At 44.5% G+C, this 26,451-nt stretch overlaps 1 protein-coding gene across 4 annotated transcripts in view; it reads left to right on the top strand.

Moving 5' to 3' along the window:
• The first annotated feature begins 1,068 nt into the window (after positions 1-1,068).
• Positions 1,069-26,451, top strand: part of FUBP3 (far upstream element binding protein 3) — a 37,728-nt gene continuing 12,345 nt past the window's right edge. For 3 of the 4 annotated variants that reach the window (XM_080356164.1, XM_080356162.1, XM_080356165.1), the window contains exons 1-13: positions 1,069-1,202; positions 7,261-7,366; positions 13,321-13,371; positions 13,856-13,889; positions 14,838-14,887; positions 16,445-16,516; positions 17,233-17,290; positions 19,952-20,114; positions 21,012-21,110; positions 23,077-23,181; positions 23,575-23,677; positions 24,353-24,453; positions 25,690-25,831. In XM_080356164.1, the coding sequence (XP_080212290.1) occupies positions 1,116-1,202; positions 7,261-7,366; positions 13,321-13,371; positions 13,856-13,889; positions 14,838-14,887; positions 16,445-16,516; positions 17,233-17,290; positions 19,952-20,114; positions 21,012-21,110; positions 23,077-23,181; positions 23,575-23,677; positions 24,353-24,453; positions 25,690-25,831 (1,171 nt within the window). In that variant the 5' untranslated portion in view covers positions 1,069-1,115. The remainder of the gene's footprint in view (positions 1,203-7,260; positions 7,367-13,320; positions 13,372-13,855; positions 13,890-14,837; positions 14,888-16,444; positions 16,517-17,232; positions 17,291-19,951; positions 20,115-21,011; positions 21,111-23,076; positions 23,182-23,574; positions 23,678-24,352; positions 24,454-25,689; positions 25,832-26,451) is intronic. The other variant, XM_080356163.1, reaches the window with a different exon arrangement.

A 26,451-nucleotide genomic window follows, 5' to 3' on the forward strand; every position in this document is an offset into this window, starting at 1 on the left:
ATCATCCCAGAGTCTCCTGCTGGTCCCCTGTGGTGGGAGGGTGGTGACCAAGGGCTGATCAGAGCTGGGGCGTCTGGCACCTCCTGCAGCTCCAGTTCCCAGCACCCCATGTCTGGGACCTTCATGCAAAGTGTCACCAACACCATGGCAGTGTCCAGCCATGGCCATGCAGGCCAGGGACGTGGGCAGGAAAGGGGCACTGTGGGATGATGGGTTTCCACTGGGGGTGTTAAATGGTGGGGACTAATGATAGGACAAGGGGCAATGGGTTCAAACTGGAACACAAGAGGTTCCACTTAAGTTTGAGAAGAAACTTGTTCCCAGTGAGGGTGCAGAGCCTGGCCCAGGCTGCCCAGGGGGTTGTGGAGTCTCCTTCTGTGCAGACATTCCAACCCGCCTGGACACCTTCCTGTGTAACCTCATCTGGGTGTTCCTGCTCCATGGGGGATTGCACTGGAAGAGCTTTCCAGGTCCCTTCCAACCCCTGACACTCTGGGATTCTGTGGCCACCACCATGGCAGGGACGGGGGGATGGCGTGGGCTGGCTGGGATGGGACAAATAGGGATGAGACAGAGACGGGACAGACAGGATGGCACGGGATGGGACAGACGGGTGGGACAGGCGGAGGGGACAGACGGAGGGGACAGGCAGGGATGGACAGGCAGGGATGGACAGGCAGGGATGGGACAGATGATGGGACAGGCAGGGATGGACAGGCAGGGATGGGACAGGCAGGGATGGACAGGCAGGGATGGACAGGTAGGGATGGGACAGGCAGGGATGGACAGGCAGGGATGGACAGGCAATGGTGACACGGGCAGGGCAGTCTCTCGGGTGGCGCGGACAGCACCCGGTCTCAGGCCCGGCCGCCCGTTCCCGCTCGCCCCGCGGTTCCCGGTCTCTCCCCGCCCCCGCGGTTCCGGTGGCGCGCGAGGGGTCCCGCCGGGGCGGGGCCGGCGCTCGTGACGTGCGGCGCGAGCCCCCCCCGCGGTCTCCGCCCCGCCGCGTCTCCCCCGCCCGCCCCCCCCCGCTCCACTTCCGGCGGAAGCGGGGGGCTCTTTCCCTTTCCGGGTGCGGGTCCCCGGGCGGAGCGGCGGGACGGCGGGCGCGGGCCATGGCGGAGCTGGCGCAGGGGCAGAGCGCAGCGCCCGTGGGAATCAAGGCCGAGGGCTTCGTCGACGCTCTGCACCGGGTCCGGCAGGTAGGCACCGGCCGGCGGGGCCGGGAGCGGGAGGAGGCCGCGGGGCGCCGCTAGGCCGCGGGGCTGAGGCGGGGCAAGGCCGCGGCCCCGCTGCCCCCTTCTCCCGGGAGGACGGAGCCGGCGGCCCCTCTCGGGAGCCCCGGGGCTGTGTCCTGCGGGGTCGGCGGCTCTGGGGCTCGGGGCAGGCCCGGGAGGGGCGGGGGCGGCGGGGTCGGTGACAGTCCCGTCCAGCGCGGGTGGCGGCTGGTGACACGGCAGCGAAGCTGCTCTATGGGGCCGGGGCCGGGCTGGGGCCGGCGGCAGCTCTTGTCTGCCAGGCTGTCGTCCTGCACTTTGCAACGAGGGGGTGTGAGCCTCGTATTAATTCGTTTTTTGAACGCGGCTTTAAATGTGCGTTAGGCCGATCAATTTAAACCCTGGCAGAGGGGCAGCTCTGCATCCTCCCCTGGGAGGCAGAGAGAAAGTGGGGAGCAAAGTGCTCCCCAAAGGAACTTCTGAGGTTGCTCAGTGCTAAAATGGAAACTTTTAGTGAAAGTGCCCAGACCCGCAGAAATCAACACTCTTGTCTCCAGTAGAAGATATTCCAAGCATTTGTGTGCTCATCAGACTGTGGAAAATGGCTGCAGATACAAGAAGCTGCTGCTTACAGAGCAGATTCTGTGACTGTTTGTCGCATCTCTTGTTCCATGGCTGTCACAGGTTGTTTATTCCATTTCTGAACAGGTTGCACTTGTGCTTAGTAACTGCTCCTCAGCAAGGTGTGATCCAGCTGAATACCAGGCCCACAGCCCAGCTGGTGCTTAGGGACCCTGACTTTATTCTTTCCAGTGTTACAGACCAGGTGGGAGAAATCTCGTGTTGCCCAGGCTCACTTTTCTCATTTCAGTGAGAAGCCCCTGAAGAAACTAAGCTGGACCCTGAGACCTTTGAGGCGATAGCTCTAATGGAACTTAAGTGGCTTAGCGTCACTCACAGCTCACTCGTGAATCAGTATGGCAGCAAGTCTGCTTTCTGTGTGGTCCTCAGTGACCGGTGCAGAGGTGCCTGATGCTCTAGATGAACACCCTGCCCCTTCCCGGGGGAGACCACGAGCTGGGCTGCTCTTCAGTCATTGATTTATTTCTCAGCACCAGTACTGCAGTAGGCAAGTTGCGTGGTAGCTGCCTCCCGCGTGAGGCCACGCGTACCTTTTTTTCAGTGGCTGACAAAGCGCTGTGGCCTTGATGGTTCCCAATTTCTGAAAGCTTTGCTGTTAGCCCTGGGATTATCTACGTGATGCAGCTAAATTGAGCAGTGTTGCAGCTGTGTTGGTCTTGATCTGGTCGGCTGTTACTGAAGGCCTCTCATTGCAAAAACGGCTCATTGAATATCTGATAATATTATCGCCCACTAGCAGCTGAATAATCTTTGAATAACCCGTTTATATAGAAGCAAACAATTATTTGCTGGTCAGTTGCATCTTGTTGAAACTATTTTGTGAGTACGCTGAAAGCGCTGCAGTGTGTTCCACTCATTTGATGAGTAACAGGTGAAATGTGACAGTGGGATGCCTCAGATGGTACTGGACTAAAACACAGCACTAACTGGAAAATTATTTGAATCAGTGTTACATTGGTGCTGTCATCCTGTTTGTACCGTGGATCTGTGAGGCCCCCTAACCCACACGTGAAGGAGATGGAATATTAAATAATTCTCGATTACTCTGATTTTGCTGTTCATTACACTTGAAAGAATAATATGTCGGGTTTCCATGAGCCTACAACTTGAGTTAACCTGAATGAGAAGATTTCAAAATCTTGCAAGCTGCCAACTTCAGGTCAGGCACTGCAGCGTAACAACCTTCCTGCTATCTCCTCCCGCTGGAAACAAGCGTGTTGAGAAATGTGCGCTCTGCACGTGGTCACGCGAGCGCACTGGCCTGCATTTTTGTGCAGTGACTCGTATGCTGCCTGTTGAATGTGATTTTTTTTTTCTTTTAGTATTTGTGGGATAAAAAGAATTGTTGGCAAGTGTTAAAATATCTCCCCCCCTCCCCCTTAAAAGTAATTGATTTAATGTAGTGCTGTAGGGGCTTTGTAAGGGAGTAGCCATTCTCTCCTGTGCGGAGTGGGAGGACTGAGTTGTCACTGGACACTTGTTCACTTGAATGAACATGGCTTTCATTGCTCAGGGGACATATATTTACCTCACCACCCAAATAATCTGTGATGGAACATCCTGGCTGAGAGTCAGGTGGGATGTAAAGACACTTGAACAGCTAATTCTTCTCTGGAGGTGATGGCAGCACTTTCACTGTGTTTAATGCTGTATTTGCCTGAACTATACTGATCCAATATATAGATATCAGCTTTTGTACAGCCTCTGGCCAATCCATAGCCTTTTCTGAATATTAGTTTTGCTTTAAGGCAGGGAGGGAGCAGAGGAAAAAAAAAAGGCAGTTGTAGTTCTTGCATTGTGGGTTGGGATGGCATCCCTGGCTTGCCATTAGAACTCTCTCAAAGTTTAATCTCACACTTAAGACTAGTAATCAAATTTACTAAGTTCAGTTCTCATGAGAGCCATAACACTAAAATTGGGCTGTGGAATACAATGCTTAGTTATGAATAACTAAATCATTCAGGAGAAGGAAGACTTTCCTGATCAATCATGGTAACTGCATTCCTCAAGGTCACTGGGATGTGAGATGACGTAAGAGTAAGAAATCTGGAATACCTCTGAAAGAAATGACTTGTACGTTGCTTTCAGTGTTTGCGCTGGACTTGCTCAGGTTTTTTGTGGACTCTTAAGTATTTGAGGTGTATCAAAAATTACTTTTTCAAATGAATGCTGAGGCTTTGAGATGGTTTGTCATGCGTCTTCTGCACCACACCTTCAGTCAGTGGATCATAAGTGGTGATTCTGCGGGAATGGAAGACGAAACTAAGCTGGACTTAAGACTTGCATTTCTTGCATTAAGACTTGCATTGGTCTTAAGACTTGCATTTCTTTATCTCTTTGCAGAGCACTTTTCCAGATCATCCTCGAATAGATTCAGGGCTTTGCAATTACTCCAGTATTTAGGAAAACCACCTGCGACATGAAACTTAAATGGTTGTGGATAGTTTTGCTGTATCCTGCAGAGTCCTGCAGAAATGACCATCACGCAAATTCGAATATTCTGCTTGGTGACTGGGAAGAGCAGCAGAAGCACTGGAATTGTCTGAAGGGTCAGATGGCAGCGCTTTGTTGTTTTATATCCTGCTAATATCTAGAATTGGTGATTTTGTCGGTTGCTGTTCTTTTGCAGGACAGCGTGGAGAGGTTCTTCCCAAAAGCTGAATTCTGCAGATATTGGTGTTTGAGTCCTGCTGTGCCTAGAAAAGGAGCTTCATAGTTAAGTGTTTTGGTATTACACCATATTTAAAGGATGGTAGAGGTGTAGGGGGACAGAAGTGCAAGGTGTAGGAAAACATGGATGTTTGTGGGTTATTTTTTTGTTGTTTTCCTGGCTTTACAATGGCAATTTATAGCTCAGGTTTGTGCTGTGTCCTTTAAAGTGTTTGTTGGAGAGCTTTATTTTTGGGGAAATTAGGTACAGAAAGAGTTCTGTGGTAGTGATGCTTTTTTTCCAGTGTATTTCAGAGCTTAGTAAAATTAATGTGTTTGGTTTAGGGGAAAAAATAAATTAAAAAGGGGGAAAAATAGAGCGGGACAAAAGCACTGGCTGGCAGTACATTACTCAAGGTCGTTTAGTCAGATAAGGGCTAGGTCTGCTTACTTTTGCTATATTCTGACTTCAGTGCTTATCTTCTTACTGAACCTATAGTAAAAACCAATGTTCCCATTTAAAGTTGAACATAAGAAGTCAAAATGTATTTTAACTGCTGCATCTGCTTAAAAACCTCAACTCTTAATTTTGCAGGGTGTTTCTCTTCTTGCAGTTGTGAGGTGGCGTGTTGTCTGTGTGTAATCCGGTGGCAGCGGGGAGGCTTTAGAGATAAGGGTGCAAGTTTAAATAAAAGCTGGGGGGGGAAAAAGGAGGAAAATATCCCAAAATCTGATAACATAAAAATTACTCTGACTCTCTTATTTTGCCCTTTATTTGGAGGGTTCTGTGCCAGGGTGATCACTGTGCACTGAGCACGGGTTTGCAAAGCTCTCACCTTAGTGCTGGTGATCTGCTCACGCACACCTTTGCACTTCACACCAGATTCATTTTGTGGGCCAGTTTCTGCTCTCCACACACTAATCTTTTCTTTCCTTTGAGTGTGTGGTGTGTGATTTCAGCTCCAAACTCTCAGCTGGCACTTTCCACAACTTACGTATTTTTTTTCGAGTAAATAACTGTTAAAGGAGTTCATAAAGAGCATGTTAAAATCAAATTCCAAAACATGCCAGGGTGTGTTTAATCTGACACTGTTCCCTTTGGCGTATGTTTTGAAGTTATTACGTGAAAGCTGTTAATAGATTGCTATCAAATATATTTTTAAATTTCTTTTTCAGCATTGAAGTAGTCAGGAAACATCTCTGCTCTTTGTACCCTCATTAAAATCCCCTGCATCCCAAACATAAGGGGAAAGCGTGTGTGCAAAGGGCTGGAACCATGGAGGCAGAACAGTTTTCAGCAAAAAATCCCAAGGCATTGCCTGGCACTCCCTAGTATGAAGTGGACAAGGTGTAGTGTCTGTTAATGTCTTCAGAATCAAATTTCCATGGGTTTATTAGTTTTTGGAGATGCTGATATACAAGGTGCTTGTCATCAAAGCTTCTCTACATGGTCACTGTGCAGGTCCTGCAGGAAGATTTTATTCTCTAGCTCTAGCATTTCTGACACAGTGAAGTTGTTGTCTTTCTGAAAGAGGACAGGAGGGAATGGACTATGAGAAGAAAATGGTCAAAACTTGAAGCGTTTTTCATGCAAGGCATTGAAGAGAATGTTTCCTGTTCCTTTCTAAAAGTAGTGCCCTCAGTATTTCAAGATTATTTCAAATAGCTTTCTTTCTGAACCCTGTGGTTCTGAACCTTGGGCAGCTGTTTATTCCACTGCAGCAGCTGATAGTGTCAACAACCAGAGTTGCTGTAGATGTTTTTCTGTTGCAGTAAAACTCACATTGTAGAAACACCTTTAGCCGTATTTGTCATTTACCCTTGTCTTAATTTAAAACATATCTGTGTAAAATGCTCTTTCATCTGTTCCTGTTGCTTATTCTCTGGTGAAGTTCCAGTTATAATAGATGGTAATCAGGCTTCTATTAGATGTCTCCAGATGTCATTAGAGACAAGCTTAGCTTTTCACTTTTATTAAGCGTTGTTTAGGTTTCTCTCTTGCCTTGTTTATTTGCTTACCTTGCTCACCTTCCTGACTGTCTCCTGTTTTCTGTAAATATCCCCCTTGCATCCTGGTTTGGTGGGAATGGCTGTTCCCCATCTGTAAGGGGTGGAGGCAGAGGCACAGGCACCCTTAGTCACATTTGTGCTGTATGGACCTCTGCAGGAAATTTAATCTAATTCTGGGCTTATCGTTTGCCCACTGGCTTATTCTTTGTCCTGCAAACACAAGGTGGTCCAGTCTCTTTGACAAGGAGTCCCCAAACCTGTCCTTGTGCTGTGTATTTTCTCGTTATTCTCCCTCCGCTGATGTGTGAATTTGCATTTCTGGATATACACAGATGCAGAAAGAAGCATGTGTCCTCCTACACAGCTGCGGTGGTGGCAACTTGTTCAGGATGAAGTTGGTGAGCTAGTTTGAACACTCCCCTTTGCAAGATTTGGCTTGTCAGCTGTCCATTGAGTGAACAAACCCGAGTATAATGTTCCAGGGAGTAAAGAGCTACTCATGATCAGGAAGAGGGACTGGCTGAATGCAATCTTAATCAAACAGCTAGTAAAAGCAAGCAGAAAATTGTTTGCTTTACAAATGAAGCACTGCTGTCTTGGAACTGTTATAAAGCCACCTGTATAGTAAATAGCTGACAGAAGCTTGGACTGGGGTAAACACCTTACTGGAAGAGAGAGTGTTTAGCTGTGGTGGCTGAAACTTCAGGTGTGCTAATCATGCTTTTATCTCCTGTTTTTATAGATTGCTGCTAAAATTGGAGATATTCCTCACTTGAATAATTCTACAACACTTGTGGACCCGTCAGTCTACGGTTATGGAGTGCAGAAACGGCCCCTGGATGATGGAGGTAAGCTGGCTGTGATTAGTCAGCCTTGTGGATTCAGCTCCTGAAATTCACCTATGGAGGCAGTCGTCTGCTTTAAGGACAGAAATCAATCCATCTTTCTGTGTATAGAAATTTTATACAAGATTCTCTGTGCTGTTTAGTCTTATCTAGATAACACAGGGCTCCTAGGTGTTAGTGGTATACATGTGAAGCACTTCTTTCTTAGTTGGTGAACTTTGGGAATTAGCAAACAAAACCTGTCAAGCTCTGATTGCTTTGTATGTGAATTTTAAGGAGAAGGGTCATTGATGTAAGTTGATGCAAGTTGGAAGGAAACTTCCCATATTAGGCTTAGCTTTTACCATAATTTGAAGCTCTGAAGCTTTTAACATTGGCCAAAGCCAAAGAATAATTTACTGAGTGGACCATATCTGGTAACTGTAGTGAGTTAATATTGTACAAAGTGTTACAATTTTAAAATGAGTTACTAGTTTTTTATGGGAACAACAAAATCTAATGGTGTGCACCATTACAAGAACTGTTTAAACTGTGTTATCTGCTGTTGACTAGATGCAAAGAGCTCTCTTTTTCCTGTGGTTGGCTGTAAAAAGAAAATGTGACTATGTCTTCCTTTTCTTATTTCATCTAGTATTTTTTTTCTGACACAGGTAGCGCTGCAGGGTTATTCTCTCCCCCACAGATATGTTTAAGAGCACTGAAGTGATAAGAAAGCTGCTGCCTTGCACTTCAGTCTGAAAATAATTTCTTCTGTCTGATACAAAGGCTGAAAATACCACAGGCGTGCTTCTCCTTCTGAAAAAACGTGCTGGAGCACTGGGAGAAGGTTCTTTCATGTGGAGCCTCTGGCTTGTTAACATTACTGTTTCTGAACAGATGCCACAACCCACTTTGTTCTCTGGTGTTGGCACTATTTGAGCAAGAGGTTGCTGCTCCTTTGGTTCGGTGTTTTAGTAAAGAAGGGGTTTATGTGGGTGAGCCACTGCGCCTTGTATGTGGGGCTGGAGCACCGCTGTGTCTGTGAGAAGCCGTAGCTCTGGTATTACTGGTATGTGATGGTTTCTGTATGGGAAGGTGCTGGGCTGTCAAGCTGGCTGCTCAGCACTGAGGAGCGCTGAACAGCTTTGAGCTGTGGCTGAATGGCTGAGATAAGTGGCTGTATGTGAGAAAGAATAAAAGTGAAACCTTCTAGGAACTAGTCATTCGTAACCTACTTCTTCCATTGATGCATCGGACTGAACCAAGAAATCTGACCTCTTGGCAAAATGTTCTTTTATGAACTTTTAACATGTGAAATGGTTGTAGCGCTTAATGGCAGCCCAAGTTAGACTTTGTACTTAAACTTTTACCGATGAGCCCTATGACTTGCTGGGCCTTGTTTGTGTTGGCGCAAACCGTGTCAGTACAGTTGCAGTCTGGACTATAAATGTGTGTTACTGCTGGTTTCTTGTGTTGTGATGGGTAACTCCGTGGAGCAGATACGGTTCTGGGAGAGCCTTCCAGGGCGGTTGTACTCCCAGTCCTTCTGTTCGCTGTTGTTCCACTGATGGAAAGACCTACGAGTGTTCTCTCACCCTGGATCCATGTTCAGTGCTGAGCCTTGTTTGTAACTGTTTTTAAAGTAGATCCAAGAGCTGTATTGTCCCTTGTCTACATCTATAGATAATATAACTTTGTTCAGCTCCCTTCCCAAAAATCTGATCTGTTGAGATCTTAGAGCAGAAATGATGGAAGTAACATTTTGAAGGGCTGGAATTTTACAAGGAAACTGGAATTGTCAGGATGGCAGCAAGGGCTGTATTGCATCTTACAGCTTTGGTCATCTTGGGGTTTATTTCTAATAACATTAGTAAGCCCTATACTGAAATACAATTGTGTGAATGAGTTCCCCACCCAACAGCGTGATCCTGCGTACTCAGAACTGCAGCCTGGCCAAGGAACTTCTGAAGCAGCAGCTACTTCTTGCTCTATATTTCTTTGCTATGATCCATACCTTAGCGAGTCTTAGGCTACCTGCTCTTGCTGCCTTGACATTTAAAGTCTATAATGCAGCTTTAGCCACCTGGAAGACAGCAGTTGTTTTTAATAGGATGCTTAAATTAGGGATGATCTTTTAGTCCTGTGTTAGCTGTGAACAAAGGGTGCTGGGATTGCGTGCCCACACTTTTCTCCATTTTCTGCTGGTCTGTGAAACACAGTTTGGGGACATTGTTGTTCAGAGGCGATTATTTATATTGTTAGGCATGCTCTAGATATTTTATAGCACGAGGGTTTGGATACATTCTGCTGCTCTGGATAGCTTGGAAACAAATCTGGTGCTAAAGATTTTGATTGTTAACCTTTGTATACTGCGTGTTCACGGCTGGGTGCAGGTCTCACTGCTTCCATATGCCCACAGAGCTGTTAGAAAATTACTTCTGTTCCTAATACTCCTGAAAAAATTGGGTCCAGAGGAAGTATTTAAGGTGACAGGAGAGCTGTCTGTCTCTCAGGAAAATCTAATTGTGCCTGTCCATTTTTGTAAACAGCTGCTGGCGTGGCTGATTGATGTCAGCTTAGGAAGTGGTCTTAAGACAGGGTGACAATGCGCTGGTCAAAACAAATTTAGCTGCTTTTAGAGCATTTCCAGGAAAAATAGATTTGTCATTGTATTGGAAAGCAGAATGTGTGAGTGTCTTTTGCACTTCCTTAACATAACCTTCATCTAAAACCAAGAGCTGCTAGGAGCAGCCCTGCTGACCTGGTATATTGGTATTAGATGGAGCTTGAGATGGATTATTTCTCTTTTTCCCTGTTTTTATTTCCCCTTTCTGGAAACAACGGTAAAGTAATCCTGCCAATAGCTATAATGCAGGAAAGAGATCAGGTTCATTCGTACTGCTCACGGTAAGTCGTAGTTGACGTTTATATGGCCACTCACAGCAGTTGATGTTTCTTATGAAGATGAGTGCTGGAGATGAGCTGAGTCTGAGCTGCAGGGAGACCTGGCGGTATCTCGCTGAGAGATCCCAGCCCTCCTGTTAATGGCCGACGGCTGCTGCTGGCCTCCATTCTAATTAATGGTTCTCTCTAATTACCAGCACAATTTAATAAGTTTATTTAATGTGAAATAATCCTTAAAGAAACAGCCTCATTTTGCTCAAAGGAATCTAGTGTGCTGGAAGGAGACTGATTGCTGGAACGTTAACCTTTGTTTGCTCTGGTTTGGACCTCTTTGAAGAAGTTTCCAGTGATATACGCAAGGTTAAGCAGCAGTGTTGCACCTGAGGGCTAGGGCATCCTTTGAGTCTGGGGAAACAAAGATGAGGGACCTTGGAGAACCGCACAGCCCCTCTTCACCCCTGCCTTCCCCAGGCTTCTGTAGTGCATCCAGATAGGAAGGTGGCCTGCTTTGGTGTAATAAAACTTGGTTGTATTATAGTAGAGCCGGGGGCTCAAACACAACATGATCCTGCTGTACAGAATACGCTTTTCCTCCAACGTATTTTCAGTGAAAATAGCGATGGGCAGAAGGAAATGCTGATGGAAGTTAGTAGTGATGCTCCTTGACACATCTCTAGCAGCAGTAGGACCGAGCAAAAATCCAGATCTCAGCAAAAGGTTTAGTGTAATAAGCAAAATCCCAATGTTCTTCAATTCTCAACTTTAGAGATCACTGTTTTTTAAATAAGGCATTTAAGGAAGGGGGTGGGAAACCCATAAAGATTTACAGTGAAGGCACACATGAAAATTATTTTTAACCATTTAATCAAAGTAAAACCTAGCAACATTTACTGATGAAAAATTAGGGTAACTAGTGACTCCTTGCAGCTTTCTACAATTTATCGTGATCCCATTTTAGTTCAAAAGTATGAAACACAACCCTGTTCCACTGCTCTGCAGGAGATGCATCACTCTGATTTTATTCTAGCCATGAAGATATTTTTGATGAGATTGTATATTCCCGTCATGCACATTAATTTAGTGGGAGGCACTGCACTGTTTTATGGGGTGGAAAAAATATCCACATTTGTTTTGAGTGTCTGTTAGGTAGAATTCAGTTAAGGTGAAGCATGAAGCAGAGTGAAGAGTTATCAACCAGCAGGTGCCATTAATAGGAAATTGTGCTGATTTTATTCAGTTTTTTTTCTTATTTGCAGTAAAATGACTGCAGTTACAGTTAAATTGTATTCAATATATGTAAAAGGGGGAAACATGTATGTGGTTTGTCAGAGTTCAGCCCCTTTTATGGCGTGAAGAGGGAGATGGAACAGCAATAGGTTTTCAGTGAGCACTGTCCACCCCAGCCCTGCCGCTCTGGTGCTCCCCGTGTTTCAGAGCAAAATGGGCCTGTTGGGGAGGGAATGGACCTTTAGGTTGTTTGAACCCAGAGCCACGTCATTTCTTTTCTCTTTTCTTTTTCTTTTATTCCCCCAAAACCGATAGAAATCATAACTGACTTCAAGTAAATCCCTTCCAGTTCTCTCCATCTGCCTTCTATCTCAGCTCTTAGGGAGGTTATCTATGAAATGTTGCCAGAATAATCGCACACCTAAGTTATTGTTGGTTAATTTTTTTTAGCTAATTGGTACTATAAATAAATACACACACAGTAAGGCTGATATCTGCCCGGGCTGGTGAATGGTTTGCTATGTATAGCACTTGGAATGGATTGGAGCCATTGTTATGTGTATCTAAAGCACTATTTCCCTGACTGATTTAACTGATGCTGGTACAGTTTTCCCCTAAGAAGTTGTCTTTTTCAAGTGTAGGATTGTGTTACAAAATGACGGTTCTTCTGTTCCTTATGTGAACTTTGGGAGTTGATTATAGGATGTGTATCTATCTCGTAATTTGTGGGCAGCAGCCGAACAGACTGCAAAGAGCCATTCTAGTGAATTGAAATGTGAAGTGGATATTTAAATAGAGCCTTGTAGCATTAAGACCAATCTTTCTGGCATCTTGGGGTAATGAGTGGCCTGGTCCATGGCAAGGGCAATCCCACACTACAGCAATAGTCACTAGACCTATTACATATAGCAAAAGTATTCAGAGCACAGTTTGGGGCAAGAAGGTGAGATTCTGAATTTGCTCAGCAGTAGTAGCTTATCAGCTAGAGCAAATATTCCCCATTACATCACCTGCCTTTTTTGACTGCAGTATTGATAGTTATCAAATTAGAGCTTTTCATATTTGGGGTGAGAATATGCAAAGACAAATCTAACAGAGTCAATAACACAGCGGTTGTCTTACCACTGAGCTGGGGAGAGTAATAAAATATATATGCTGTCAATATTTTGGTCCTGAACTATTATGAAGGTATTGACATGCAGCAGAAATACAGTATTGACTCTCTTTGTCTGTTTTATTTGAGTAAAGTGTTTGGCCGCAAACTTTACGCATTTTTCTGCCAGATTTAGAGAGCGTGGGATACATCCGCTCTCTAACCCTGCCAGCTGATTGCCAATTTATTTCAGGTCAAAGAATGTGCAGGTTGCTGCAAGGTAGTTTGAAACAGCATCTGTATTATCACAGCTCACATGTTGGCTGGTGTCATTTGTTTCGCTGCTCGTGCCCTCCAGGCGTGCAATATAATCTTTCAACTGGTTGTTAGGACCAAATGGTCTGGTTTTTAGCTGGTTTGCTGCAGGCAAAGTCCAGTAGGAAGCCCAGCAGGGCATGTGTTCCCACTTTGCATGAGTTGGTCTAATGATATTTTCCCCATTAATATGTGGAAGAAAGATCTAATCTGTTGGGGTGATGGGGGCGGGGGGGGAGAAAATCTGTTTGCGGGTTGTCAGCTGGGGGGAGAATGGCTGATCATAAATGGACCACCAGCTAACACCGCAGATATGCCTGGAATGTATTCAGTAAAATGTGGTGGGGTTTTTGTTTGTTGGGGTTTGTTTTGTTTTGTTTTGTTTTAAAGTACTTGTTGGGTGCCATACAGTGACTTAACAGCCGTATTCCTTTACCAGGTCTCCGTGTAAGTGGGCTCCATGGAGCACAGATAAGAGACACAGAGAGAAGTACGTGCGAGTGGTCTTTGATGCTTTTTGCCTGGACTAAGTCCCTGAGTCTGCTCAGCTTTAATTTTGTTTTTTAATACATAGTCTGCTTGAAATTTCTCTTCTTCCCCCTCCCTCCACTGCTTTTCTCTCTTTTTTCCTTTTTTTACTACTTAGGGCTTAATTTAGGAAGGGGGGAGGTTAGTTGCAGGGATTTGGATTTGGGCAGGCAGGATTTTCTCCCATGACTCTCAGCATGGGCAGACGCGGATCAATTCCCTATCCTGTGTTCAGCTGGACACTGGGTTATGGTGTGTGTTGATCAAGAAATCCCCTCCTGTTTTGTACCACATAACGCATTCATTTCAGCTACTGAACCTAAATTACTGTTTTGCTTTTCTTTCTTTTTTGATGAAATGGTAAGAACTCTTTTTCTATAGGGATGAAGTTAGTTTATCCGTGCTAATGCTTTGATTTTTTTCCTTTTTTCCTCTCTCTGCCACAGTAGGTAACCAGTTAGGGGCCCTGGTACATCAAAGGTAAGCAGTGGGTTATGTTTTATTATTTATTGATCAATTCTAATTGTTTATTGATCCACCATCTGTAGTAGTGTTAGCAAGTCAGAGGTTGAGAACGTGGAGAAACCGTCAGCTTAGCTTTTCTCCAGGCTGGGGTTTCTGCTAACCCGTTAAGGCTGTTTGTCGTGGTGAAGAAAGGAGAGTTGATGTGAAACTTGAATTTGGTTCCTGTAAATCTGCAGGACCGAGCAGAATAAATCCTCTCTCCTCTGCCTTCCCTGGCCTAAGAGGGAAAAGAAAGAACAGGTAAAAAACACTCTGGCATTTTGACAAAAGTCTGTGAAAAAGAAGTGGCTGAGCAAAAAAACCATAAAGATAATTCCTTTCTACTTGACTATGGTCAGGTCTTAGGAAATTGCATCAGGCCCTAGGATTTGAGGCAAAGACATGTGAAAAAGTCCAAAGAGCAATAGATAAGGAAGTCTTGAGATAATAAGGATTCAAAGGATAATTGAAGAACACCTTTTATAAATTGCAAGGAAAATAATTATAAGGACAGGCAGGGAATAAAATCTGCGCATATCAGAGAGGGTGTTCGTATTGGAATTGGCTTTGATTAGCGTCTCTTGGCAAGAACGTGTTCAGGAGGAGTAGACAGAGGCTGTGGCTTGGAAGGTATAGGCGAAATATTAAAGAAACTTTGTCATTATTCTGTTAAATCTGCCCGGAGCAAGAATGATGAAAAGAGATTCTTGTATCAGCTTCATTGAGGATAATGGAGAGTAGGCTGGAGATGTATCCAGTGTAGGAGAAATTAGGTGACCACGAGAGGTGTCTTTCAAAACAAATGATTTTGTGATGCAGTGTTTGCTTGTGTGTGCAAAAGTGTTATGGGCATAGTTGTCTTCCATATTCTTTGTAAATGACTATTTGATTTTTTAATCTTCTTTTTTTATTTTTTTATTTTAGGGCTGTAATAACAGAAGAGTTCAAAGTGCCTGATAAAATGGTTGGATTTAGTAAGTATGTTTTTTTGATGTGTCTTCTGTGCAGGAATGCTGTTTATTCTGATGTGCTTGCAAGTTTTTGTGCTTATTAGCCTTGGATAAACTTTTTCTAATGCTGTTTTCATGGGGACCAAATGATCTGTGTTTAAAATACAGGTGCAAACTGCATGGGGAAGCTTGGTGTCCCAGTAATAGGAACAAGACTGTGTGGTACAAATTACTGAGAGTTTTAGTGATTCTCTCTTAAATTCCCACTAGTACAAGTCAGAAGAGAATTCCTTTCCCCTCACTGAAACATTTTACTTCCTTTGAGTATGCAAACCTGTGAGAGCTGAGAGAGGAAAACAGCATTTAAATGTTAAAATAAGAGTTGACTCAAAGCAAGTTAAACAGAATTTTAAATCCCTCATCCATTCGCTGCAGGGAAACGCAGCCAGATGCATTGCTCAGATGAGACGTTTTCCTAGATTTGCATTCCATACTCTTCTCTTTCAAGCTTGATCCTAATTTCTCTCTTCCTCTTGATGATTATTACTGTTCCTTTCAATGGCACCTCCTGCTGCTGTGTTACTACAGCGATTGCATTGTCTCTTCCACTGCTAGATCTTTGTGTATCTCTTCCAATTTGATATATGGAGTGTAAAAAGGAAAATAACAGGCTGTGATAATTACCCCTTAGTGTGTGAAGTTTTGTCCCGACTCTAAAGACACTATAAAACTGTAACTCAGATTCCTGTGAAGGAAACGCTCGCTCTCCTCCCACCAGACCATTTATCGGCCCTGGTGTGGTGTGCACATGGGGGATGTCAGCGGGACACTGCAGCTCGGTGAGGGCTCTGCTGGTGCGTCATCCTTGTGTCTGATCCAGTCCTGGTTCAGGGACAGACAGATACAGGAAGGTGACAAACCCACAGCAGAGAGATGCTTCTGTGGGAGCCCCTTGAGCCAGACGTACCTGTTTGACTTGATGGTTCTGCTCTTTTTACACTCCGGGAAGCATGTGAATGATAATGGGCACATAGTTTCTCCCCAGTATGTCTCATGAAATAGTCGTGTGCCGACTGCAAGAGTTAAGGGAAATGGGTATTTTCATTAAGGTTGATAAAGCATTTCAGTATGTAGCACTTCTGGCAGAGTGCAGACCAGCCAAATAGTGTGACCATTGAAAAGAAGCAGTAAAATATGAATTTTAAAGAAATAAAAGCCAAAGTCTTTGCCTTTTTTAGTACCCCAAATAACTGGTTCATTGATTCAGGCTGAACAAGATATACTTATATTTCTCTTCTACAAGCACTCAAATGAGTGTCTTATTTCTTGCATACTGTGTATTTCCATTCCAGTGCAAGACAGGCTTTTTTGTTTTGTTTTTCCAAGCAAGTAGAATAACTTTGGGCAGTATTTTAAAGTTTTTTCTGCTGTGACAAATTTGGTCATGCTGTGGATGCCTCTTCTGCAATGCTGGAGTCAAACTGTTCCTTTATAGATAGCTGAAGCGGAGTAAAAGGGGGAAGGTGCTCTGCAGTTACTTGGAAAAACGGTGTGTTCTGATGCTTGTTGAACTCATTTCAGTAATCGGCAGGGGAGGAGAACAGATCTCGCGGATTCAGGCAGAGTCTGGCTGCAAAATTCAAATTGCTCCAGGTAAGAGCCTCTTTGTATGGCGGCTGAACAGGTTTTGATGTTGTGTACGTTCGATCGGGTCCCTTGCCATGCTCATGGCATGTTATCACCATTAACAACTGATGTGCAAGGCTGAAATGTTTGGGGAGCTGTTGTAGGACTGACCTCCCGACTAGCATAGAAAACACCTTTGTCAGGTGGCTTGGGGAACAAAATGAAAAGCCTGTAACCAGCATCGGGGTACAGTGCAAAAGGACAATCCATGTTGTACTTAGACCCGAAGTTGCAGCTGCTGAGTTTTCTCCTGGTGGTACCACTTTGCTCGGCTTGTGAAGTTTGTCTCCGATTAATCCGATCAACTCCAGCTCCTGGCAGAAGACATCTCAGCAGCTCTAAGTACAAGTGGCCTTGCCTCGAAAAAATGGGATGATCCGTTTGCTTTGTGCTAGCGTCTTTTTGCTTTGGGGAAGACTGTATTACAGTTCTGTACAGGAAACTGTTGATGAATGGCATCTAAGTTCTTATTCCACTCTTTATTGCTGGGGAAGACTTTAAAAGAATGCAGACATCCAGCAAATAATTTAAAATACGTTGACCCTGGATGTCTTTGAATTCATTCACAAGCTTTGTGTGCAGGGGGAGGGCGAATGCTTCCATTAGTGCTTGATAGTTACTGAAACAGCTGCCATTTTTTTTAATTCCATGTATTAAAGGTTTCCTTCTTGTTTCCGTTGCAGACAGTGGTGGGATGCCTGAGCGGCCCTGTGTGCTCACCGGGATGCCAGAGAGCATTGAGTGAGTTCCGATTTCATTTCTCTCCTTTTTCCTTCTTTCTCTTCTCCCTAATGCTGTGCTCTGTCAGTGGTGCTACTCCGTTAGCCACACCAGCAAATGTTGGCCTAGAGAAACTTGAGGGCCTCAGGAACATAGAGCCTCTTGGTCTGATGCTTTGAACCGTGCACCTCAAAGGCTTTTTTTCAGTTGCAGTTTGAACTCTCTGCAGAAATTGCTGTGGAATCCCCCTCCCCAGGGCGAGGTTGCTCTTAGGGCACCAAGGATGCAGTTTTCGAACTGCGCCTTTCCAGGATACTGAGCTAAGCTGTTGAAGGGCACTTCTCTTCTCCCCTTCGTTTCCCCACTCCTACTGAGATGACCATCCTTCCAGCTGAAGAAGGGGCTGCATGAGGCCTCCAAAGCCTGTCGGTGCCCCTCCAAAATAATCTGGAGGTGTTGGTGTTGTTGCAGAGCAGCACGAGGCCCATGGGTGTGCTTGCCTCTGCATCGCTGCCAACAAGAGGCAAAGGACTGAACCAAAGTCTCGAATTCTGATCCCTGCATGGTAGAGACACGTGGCCAGCTAGCAGGGGCTTCTACTCTTTAGGCCTATAGAAACTTTAGGGACAGTGTTTCCTCCCTCCCCCTTCCCAGGAGCTGAGTTTGAGACTCTCACAAACCAGTTGAGGACCTCCTGCTGGAACTGGATCCAGGATCCTCAGGCTTACAGGAACACACTTAACATATGGAGCTGCTCTTTCTCTCCCCAGCCTTTGGGTAGGTGGGTTTTTTAAAATCCATCTGGAAATCTTTGAGTTTCATTTGATAGTGAAAATACATGGGCGCAAAGACTGTCTCTCTAACGAGAAGACAATCGTCATTCTTCCATTCCTAAGAGATCTAAGGGTACTTAAATCTCCTTATTCTACCATAATACTGCAACCAGTGAACCAGAATAAATATAATTGTCAAGCTCACGTTATAGGGCAGGCAGTGTATTCTTGCTGATATTGAAGTGCTTTTCCCTCTTTAGCAAAGGATATTTCAGAATGAGAGCACAGTATTAAAAAGCTGGGGTGCCTGATGAGATGCAGTTGGGGGGAAGTGGGGAAGAGGTGTAGTTAAGACTTCATGATTCTGAAAAAAGCAGTTAAATGTAGTCGTGTCCAAGGCTGTCTTTAAATAAAATACAAATGAATAAAAATAAGTGAGAACACTCAATTGGTGAAGCAGAACGTGGTGGTGAGGTATTAGGTGAAATTGAATTTATTTTTGTGCTGAAATTCTTGTTGAGTTGGTTATTGAACTAGTTTTTCAGGCTACTTGTAGAAAAAGAAAAGGAAATGAGGAAACCAATCTAGATGTCGGATTTCTTTGTGAAGGGTTTTGTGTGAGGAGTCTTTCCATTAGTTATACCCAGTGGCAAACTAATAGGATTAGTTTCTAGATGACCCCTTCTCATCTGAAATACATTGTGCATTAACTGTTGTGGTCTCTATATTGTCACTAAAAGAACTTTATGCAAAATATGGAGATAGATTAATAAAACGTCTGAAGGCTCTTCCAGAATATTTGAAGTGGGCTTCTAGAATTCCACTTTTTGCCTTGTTTTGTGAGGAGAGTCGAGAGAAAGCAGCGCTCTGATCTGTGTGCAGCCTCAGGCCACCGCACCGTCAGCTGTCTGGGGTCAGTGTCTGTCTGTGAGGGATGACTTTGTGCTGTTTCTTCAAATCTCCAGAGAGAAGAGTGTCCTCCTAGGATGCCTGATACGGCTTGGTGTGGAGTGGAGAGAGGGGAAGATGCTGCTTTAGACTGTGTAGGGAACCAGCACCATTCTTCTGCCTGCTTGGAGATGGGTTATGGGAGAAGGGCAGGGAAGATGTGTGTTGGCTCTAGGAGCCTACAAGATGAAGGGAAACATTGTCAGCTGCCTCTGATCTCCTAAAGATTTTAAAGGAGGTATCTTTAATATCCCATACGCTTCTTTGTGTCTGTCTCTTCTCACCAGGAGGAGAACCCCAGTCTTTCACTGGTCACTGCTGCAGTATCCTCGCCTCATTTCACGGTGTAGCTTCAGCAGCTGCTGCTTGGGGCAGGGGGTGTTAGAACAGTGTTGTGGTGCTGCTGGGAAGAGCGGGCAGAGAGGAGCGAGTTACTGATCAGGGTGGTTAATCAGTAGTGTTAATATCAGAGCGAAGAACAAGGCGGTTGCTGATCAGAGAGTGGTTAACCACAGTGCTGCGTTCAGATCAGAGCGGTGTGTGGGTTCTTTTGTCTTGACCAAGAAGGAGAACAGAGCTTGAGTTTTAACAAGGGTTGTATATATGTTTAAAAGGTTTAGAAAAGTTTAAAATATAGAGTATCTTCATCCAAAATAAGCACCCCAAATGCTATAGCTCAACGGTTATCCTTAACATCCAAAGAGGTCAGAGCATGCTGCTGCTCTTCCTTCTCTTTTCCCCTCTCAAATATCAAACCTGCTTATAAATAATCATGATAGGGGAAAATATACATCAAAGAGATTTTTAAAAAAAAAAAGCAAACATTGTGCTAACTGTGGTTTCCTTCATCTTTTCACTTCTTCTCCTCTCCCCGATCACTTCCCATTCCAATGGCTCCTGGTCTCTTGGTCACGTGGAACAATGTTGTCTAATGGTTGTTTCCCTCGATTCTTTTCCAAAGACAAGCAAAACGGCTACTGGGGCAGATTGTAGATCGCTGTCGGAACGGACCCGGTTTTCACAACGATGTTGATGGCAACAGTACGATTCAGGAGATTTTGATCCCGGCATCCAAAGTGGGTCTAGTCATCGGCAAAGGAGGTGAAACAATAAAACAGTTGCAGGTGCGCAAGATGCATTTACTTTAGGGCTCTCTTCCCTACTGCAGCTTCTCTAGATCAACAAGAGCGTGCTGAAATGGAGAGCCTTAAATGCTCTAACCTTCTACAGCAGGGACTACTCTTCTGCCTTCGGAGAGCTGGACTCAAATCCAATCTTGTGTTAAAAAAGAAATCGGTTTGGCCCCAGCTACACGTGTAGTGAAGTTTTGCCAGAACTGTGAAAGAAACTCGTGTGCTTTAGATAACATTTGGTACTTGCTGTTTAGGAGAGGATCCTTGTAGCCAAGGAGAGGTATCTATTCTGCTGCTGCAATGGTTTTTGATGCCAGCCGTGCTGTTGTAAAGTGTTGTGCTTCTCTTCTGTTGCTGCTCTGTGATAAAGCTGGCATGTGTCTTCCTGTTTTTTTCTCATCCCACTCTTTTCTAATTAAAAGTGTTGTGTTATGTATGAATCTATGTTCCTAGACGTTCTTTATTCCTCCATCTGGAACAAGTTTTTTAAAGAACAGAGGGTTTCAGAAGAGCACCTAGGTCAAAAATGTAGGTTTTGAGTGCCCCGATTAGGCCTCTGTCATCCCATAGCTTTAAGGCTAGTTACTTCGTAGCTGTTACATGCAGACAGCTATGGATTTTGGAAAGGGCTGAAAAATCAGTTGTTGAAGTAGAGGGGTTCTCTTTTTGCAAGGGATTCGGCTATTTGAGACCTTGAGAAGTAGCACACTTTCTGACAGTCCTTTACACTCTGGGACTGTTACTGAACTTGTGCTGTAAGTACCCATGAAGAGCTAAAATAGTGTTCTGTAAAGCTGCTGATTTGACCTACGTAATGTTTAGTAACCGAAATATAGTCCCTTGTTGTAGGGACTCTGCTTAGCAAAGTGCTCTGTGCTTTTTCTTCAGGAGCGAACAGGTGTGAAAATGATTATGATCCAAGATGGTCCGTTGCCTACTGGAGCAGATAAACCTCTCCGTATTACTGGAGATGCATTTAAAGTACAGGTATGTAATAAAAGTAAGCGATTGCCCTAGAGAACTGGTGAGAAATTTGAACTTGAGCATAATCGTCAGCATCTAACGGAGTCAAATCCAACTGTAAATGTAATGATCCTTGCTGGTTTTCTCTAAGGTGGATGGAGTTTGAGTAGAGCAAGTTAAAACACCAGGCTAGCAAGTGTTGGCTTGTTTACAGGGTAACCTAGGAGTTCTCACTCCACATAGATATTAGACATGGGTAGAAGAGCTGAGGAGGAGGGTTTGGAGAAAGTAGCTTTCAAATGCTTTCCAGTCCGTGAAGCAAAAAATCATATGTTACTTGAGCAAAGTGGTTCTTAGTGATTCACTTAACCACACATTTGAGAAAGTTTTGTGCGAGGTTCAGTATCTCAGACAGCCAATTGACGCAGGTAATTTAAATAAAAAATAATCCCACGACAACTCCTGAAACCAAGAGGTTTGCTTAATAGCGATACCTCAGTCTCCTTGTGTCAGGGTTCTACAGCCGTGTTCATACCTGCGGTTCAGAGCAAAAACCCATCGTCACTGGAGCCTGGAAGATTGCAGCGTGATGGGAGTGCTTGAATTAAAGAATTAAAGTTTAGCAGTGGCACGTTCCACTTCCCAGCAAGTGCTTTACATACCTTGCTAAGTACTTAAACCTAGCTTAGCATTCCTGTCCCTAATAAAAATAGTTCTGTTTCATAGGGTCTCCCTAATCATAAATTGCCGCAACAGTTGGCGTTGCTCAGGGATAGCAAGTTTGGGTTGTTTTTGTCAAACTTGTTACTGCAAGTGGGCTTTTAGATTTTTCAATTTTTTCACAGTTCTTATTGTGGGGATATAGATATGCAAAAAGGAGTTTAATGGCAGTCTTGCTACTTTTAACCAAAGCATACTTTAAATGCTGCTACTTCCCAGGTGGTTTCTTCTGCCTTGCAAGACCTGCTGGTGTCACATCTTCCGTGCCATAAAGCATGCCAGGCAGTCATGGAGATTGCATGGGCTGGAAGATCTTTGAGCCACGTAGGAAAGTCGAGCATGCTTAGAAAGCACTTAAGAAGTTGGGTGAATCCTGGGTTTGATGGGATTCTCTGGATGCTACAACAGTGTTTCTTAACTCTCAAATCCCTATGAAATCTCCCCGTTGCCCTTTTTTCTGTCTTAGCATCGCTGAAGTGTCTTGAGTTGTTCCCTTCTGTAAAAATAACCCAGGGGCATGGAAAATATGTAAAAAGGGTAAAGGAGTGTCCCTCAAACTTGGAAATAGAACCAAAATGTCAAAGGTTTGACTGGTAATATGTAGAAACAAAGGCTTTGGTGTTGACATGTAGGTTTTTTGGTATCAGTGGCTACTGTTGCCTCATTTCCAAGGTACACTTTTACTAGCTGGGCCACATCCAAGCTTGTGAATGGCCTTGAGGGCTACAAGTAGGGAGGAGGAATATTCATTTGTCTCAGAAAATGTCTTGCTGGATTGCTGGAGGCTTGGGCTTAACTTTTGAGTGTCGGTAAGCTCAGTACTGCCCACCTGCCTCCTTGGGGTGTGCTCTCTAGCTCTTAGGGGACATGATCTCCACTGTGTTACCACAGCTTCTGCCTTACTGTGTTGGTTTCAGTTTTACCAGTAGGATAGAACTTCCTTTAATTAAAAACCAAAACCAAAACAAAAAAAACCCCTTCAAAGTTGTTTTAAAAGCTAAAGAGCCTCTTTGAAAGACTGAAGGAAGCAATTGCACACAAGAAACTGCCACCTTGCACACTTGGCAGATTTTGTCAGGCATGGAAGATGCCGTTGAGAACAGATCTCCCTTGATTGTGGTAAAAGAAATTGTCAATCAGAGTGCTGTTTCCCTTAGCAGATGGAGGTCGCTTTGCCTGAAGCATCCACCGTTAGCCACTGCTGGGGCCCCAACACCAAGATGGCAAGCAGAATAATTTTAAGCTAACTGTAACTTCTTTCCCCATGTAGCAAGCGAGGGAAATGGTACTGGAGATCATCCGAGAGAAAGATCAGGCAGACTTCCGAGGCGTACGCAATGATTTCAGTTCTAGAATGGGAGGAGGCAGCATAGAGGTACGTTTTCTTCACAAGTACTCTGCTAACCTCCCCGTGGGACGGGTAGTGGGTGGAAGTCATCACATTGCACATGTAACCTGTACGCTTATTTTTCAATGCATTGTGTTCTGTTGCCAGAAGAGCGAGTCTGGCTGCAAAGAGGAGGAGTTCACGTGGACTCCCAGATGGCACTTTTCTAATTGTCTTTTTAAGCTGCATTCTTGTAGTGCAGAATTCATTTAGCGGGGAAGGAATTTGTGGCCACATGTTTGTTTTTCTTAAGGGATATGGTTCTGTAGCCTGGAGCTGCCTCACGTGGCCTGTCCCCATATTTAAGAGCATCTCCTTGTAAAATCAGAGTAATTCAGACTAGTTCTCTGAGCTTTCATACTGCTTTGCCTTTCCCATCAGGTCTCTGTGCCCAGGTTTGCTGTTGGAATTGTGATAGGAAGAAATGGAGAAATGATCAAAAAGATTCAGAATGATGCTGGAGTTAGGATTCAATTTAAACCAGGTTTGTGTGAGGATGGAGAGCGGTTACTTTCTGACCAGTGTTCCAGTTTGGGATCGCTAAAGTGAATCTGATCTGAGGTTCCAGCAGCTAGGCTTTCCTAATTTAAGGGTGCATTGTGTCTCTTTCTGAAACCCATTTAAATATGGTATGCTGCTTCCTTGTGCACTTTCTGTTTTTCAGAGAGTAAGATTATATACAGCTCATTTGCAAACATTAGATGTCACAACAGTCATGTCTTGAGTGGTAATTATATGGATAAACAAAATAACAATAACAAAAAGACTTTTATTTCCTGTTAAAGAATTCTCCTTCAGGACATTAAAGCCTTTGGGGATCAGGAGTTGATTAATTCTAAGTAACTTTCTCTGGGTCCTTGGCTGTCTGATCACCTATCAAAGCTGCCTTTGCCCTCTTAAAATTATATCAGTCTCTTCCATGGCTTGTTGACATTTTAAAGTGTTGCCTTTTGAATGTTGTTCCCTCTGCAATGTGGGTTGGGTTTCATCTTGGATTTTTGTCCATGGAACAGGGGCTGAAGGTGGAGGGAAGAGGTAGCTCTTGGGGTAGTTACGTTGTGTGAAAACGCCACCAGCAATGGTGGTGCTAGAAGGGAGCTTTTGTTGGCTGGTGGATGTTTTCTCCTTTTAATTTAGTCCTTGCCACCTCTCTTCACAGATGATGGGATTAGTTCTGAAAGAGTCGCACAGGTCATGGGGCTTCCCGATAGGTGTCAACACGCAGCGCACATCATCAGCGAGCTCATTCTCACAGCACAGGTGGGTTCTGGAGGCTTTTGGGAGGAAAGTGCTTATCTGGGAACGTAGTTGGTGTGCGTGCAGCTGTGTGGATGGATGCTGCCATGGCAAGGACAGCAGCGTTAAGTTTGTCCCTCTGATGGGCCACACATGCTGCTGCTCAGGACGGAGCTGCCAGGTTTGTTTTCTGTTATTTGAGTTTTTTTCATGTAAACTGAGCTATGGGAAGGTCTCCAGTTCTCAGGCAGTATTATGAGGCCTCATTGTGGCTCCGTGTTTACCCCTCATGTTTAGTTGTTCTTAAGTTTTTTGGAAATGGTGACCTGGTGGAATGCAGCCCAGCAATAGCATGAGACAATGACCGAGTCACGCTCAGGCAGCAGAGTTACCAGTGATGCGTCCTTCAGACTCCTGTCCGCAGGTCTGGTGGCTGGGGGTGCAGAAGGCAGTAAATGTTCACGTATGCGCTCCCTGTGCTCTAAAAAGGCAGCAACATACTGCATTGCCTGAGAGCAAGAATTAGAATGTGAAGTAGTAGGGCAGACCCATGAAGGAGGATGTGTTTTCCCTTTGTATTATGAAAAGCAAAGCGGTTAGACCATTCCAAACCAGATACCTGAGCATAATTTCTCCAGCAAGAGTAGGTCTTGGTATCTCTTCTTACCCTGAGATCTGGTTTGAATACTTGATTTCATAACTTTTAAGCATCCGCTTACATTTTGAGGTCTATCATGGTAGTCTCTGCCCATAGCTTTGCTTTTGGAGGAATCAGTTACCCGGAATAGTTATGTCCTTTAAATGCCTTTGAACTTAAAAGCTTCCTTTGGAAGTTTTGGAAAATGTGCATTTCAGCCGAGTAATTCCAGCAGTTTTTTAAAGAATGAGACTTGAAAGGGTTTGAAAGCAACTTCTGTGTGTGTCAGCACCAAGAGCTATTGGTTGCTCTAAGGAAAGCTCCCATCGCAAACCAAAAGTCCTTTAGCAGTTCATGCTTGTTTATAGGTTTATTTCAGCAGATACAAAGGCATGCATTTAAAAAATATAAATATCTTCCTGAGTCAGGAAGGCAACTATAGCCTACGCTACTTGGCATTTCTTTAAAGTGCTTCAAAATCTTGAATGTGAAACTGAAGTCCAAGAATATCTTAATTCAGTGCCATTGATTCTAATGCAGTTTAACTTACCTTGCTGTATTTTATTTTTAATGTACATTGGTGCCAGCAAAAAAACCACTGATAATTTTTTTGGCCTTCCAAGGAACGAGATGGCTTTGGAAGTTTGGCTGTCGCCCGAGGAAGAGGTCGTGGCCGTGGGGACTGGAGTGTTGGAACACCTGGGGGCATGCAGGAGATAACCTACACGGTGCCAGCCGATAAGTGCGGCCTCGTTATAGGCAAAGGTAGGTCCGGTGACACTAATATCAGAGCTTGCAATCTCTCCATCTCGGGATGGTTGTGTTCTTGCTGCCTGACAGTGAGGCTTTGGAGTTTTCTGTAATTGCAGGTATTTAGTGGCCGGTGAATGCAGCGTAGGAATAAGCTATAAGCGCTTGTGGTTGTTTTCTTTGTGGTGCTCTTGCTCATAATTGTACTCTCCAGGCCCTTGTTCACAATATGTAAGAGAGGCTCTTCATGCAGAGCTGTCAAGTAAGCTTGTTATAACAAGCAGCTGGCTGAGAAAAGGCAGGTTCATTTGTAGATTCTTTTTATAGAGAATTCGTTTAAAGGACAGTTTATCAGGGACAAGCAGAACAGTCATTTCATCGTATTGGGTTTCTGTGAGTGCTGTGTGATGAAATGGAAGGTCTCTGAATGTGGTAATAACAGTAGCTGCTTCCAGCCACATACCTGAAGTGCTTGATGAATAAAGTGAAGCAGCAGGTTTGTGCGTGGCGGAGCCTGGCACGGAGCAGGCTGTACCGCATCTCGCTCAGACGAGACGTTTGCTGCTATGGAGGCCCCTTTGCTGTTGAACCTCGGCGTACTAAGGAGATGGACAAGGAGTCATCTGGCACTTGCT

This window comes from Nesoenas mayeri (genome assembly GCF_963082525.1).
Source record: "Nesoenas mayeri genome assembly, chromosome: 18".
In the NCBI taxonomy this organism is placed as follows: Eukaryota; Metazoa; Chordata; class Aves; order Columbiformes; family Columbidae; genus Nesoenas; species Nesoenas mayeri.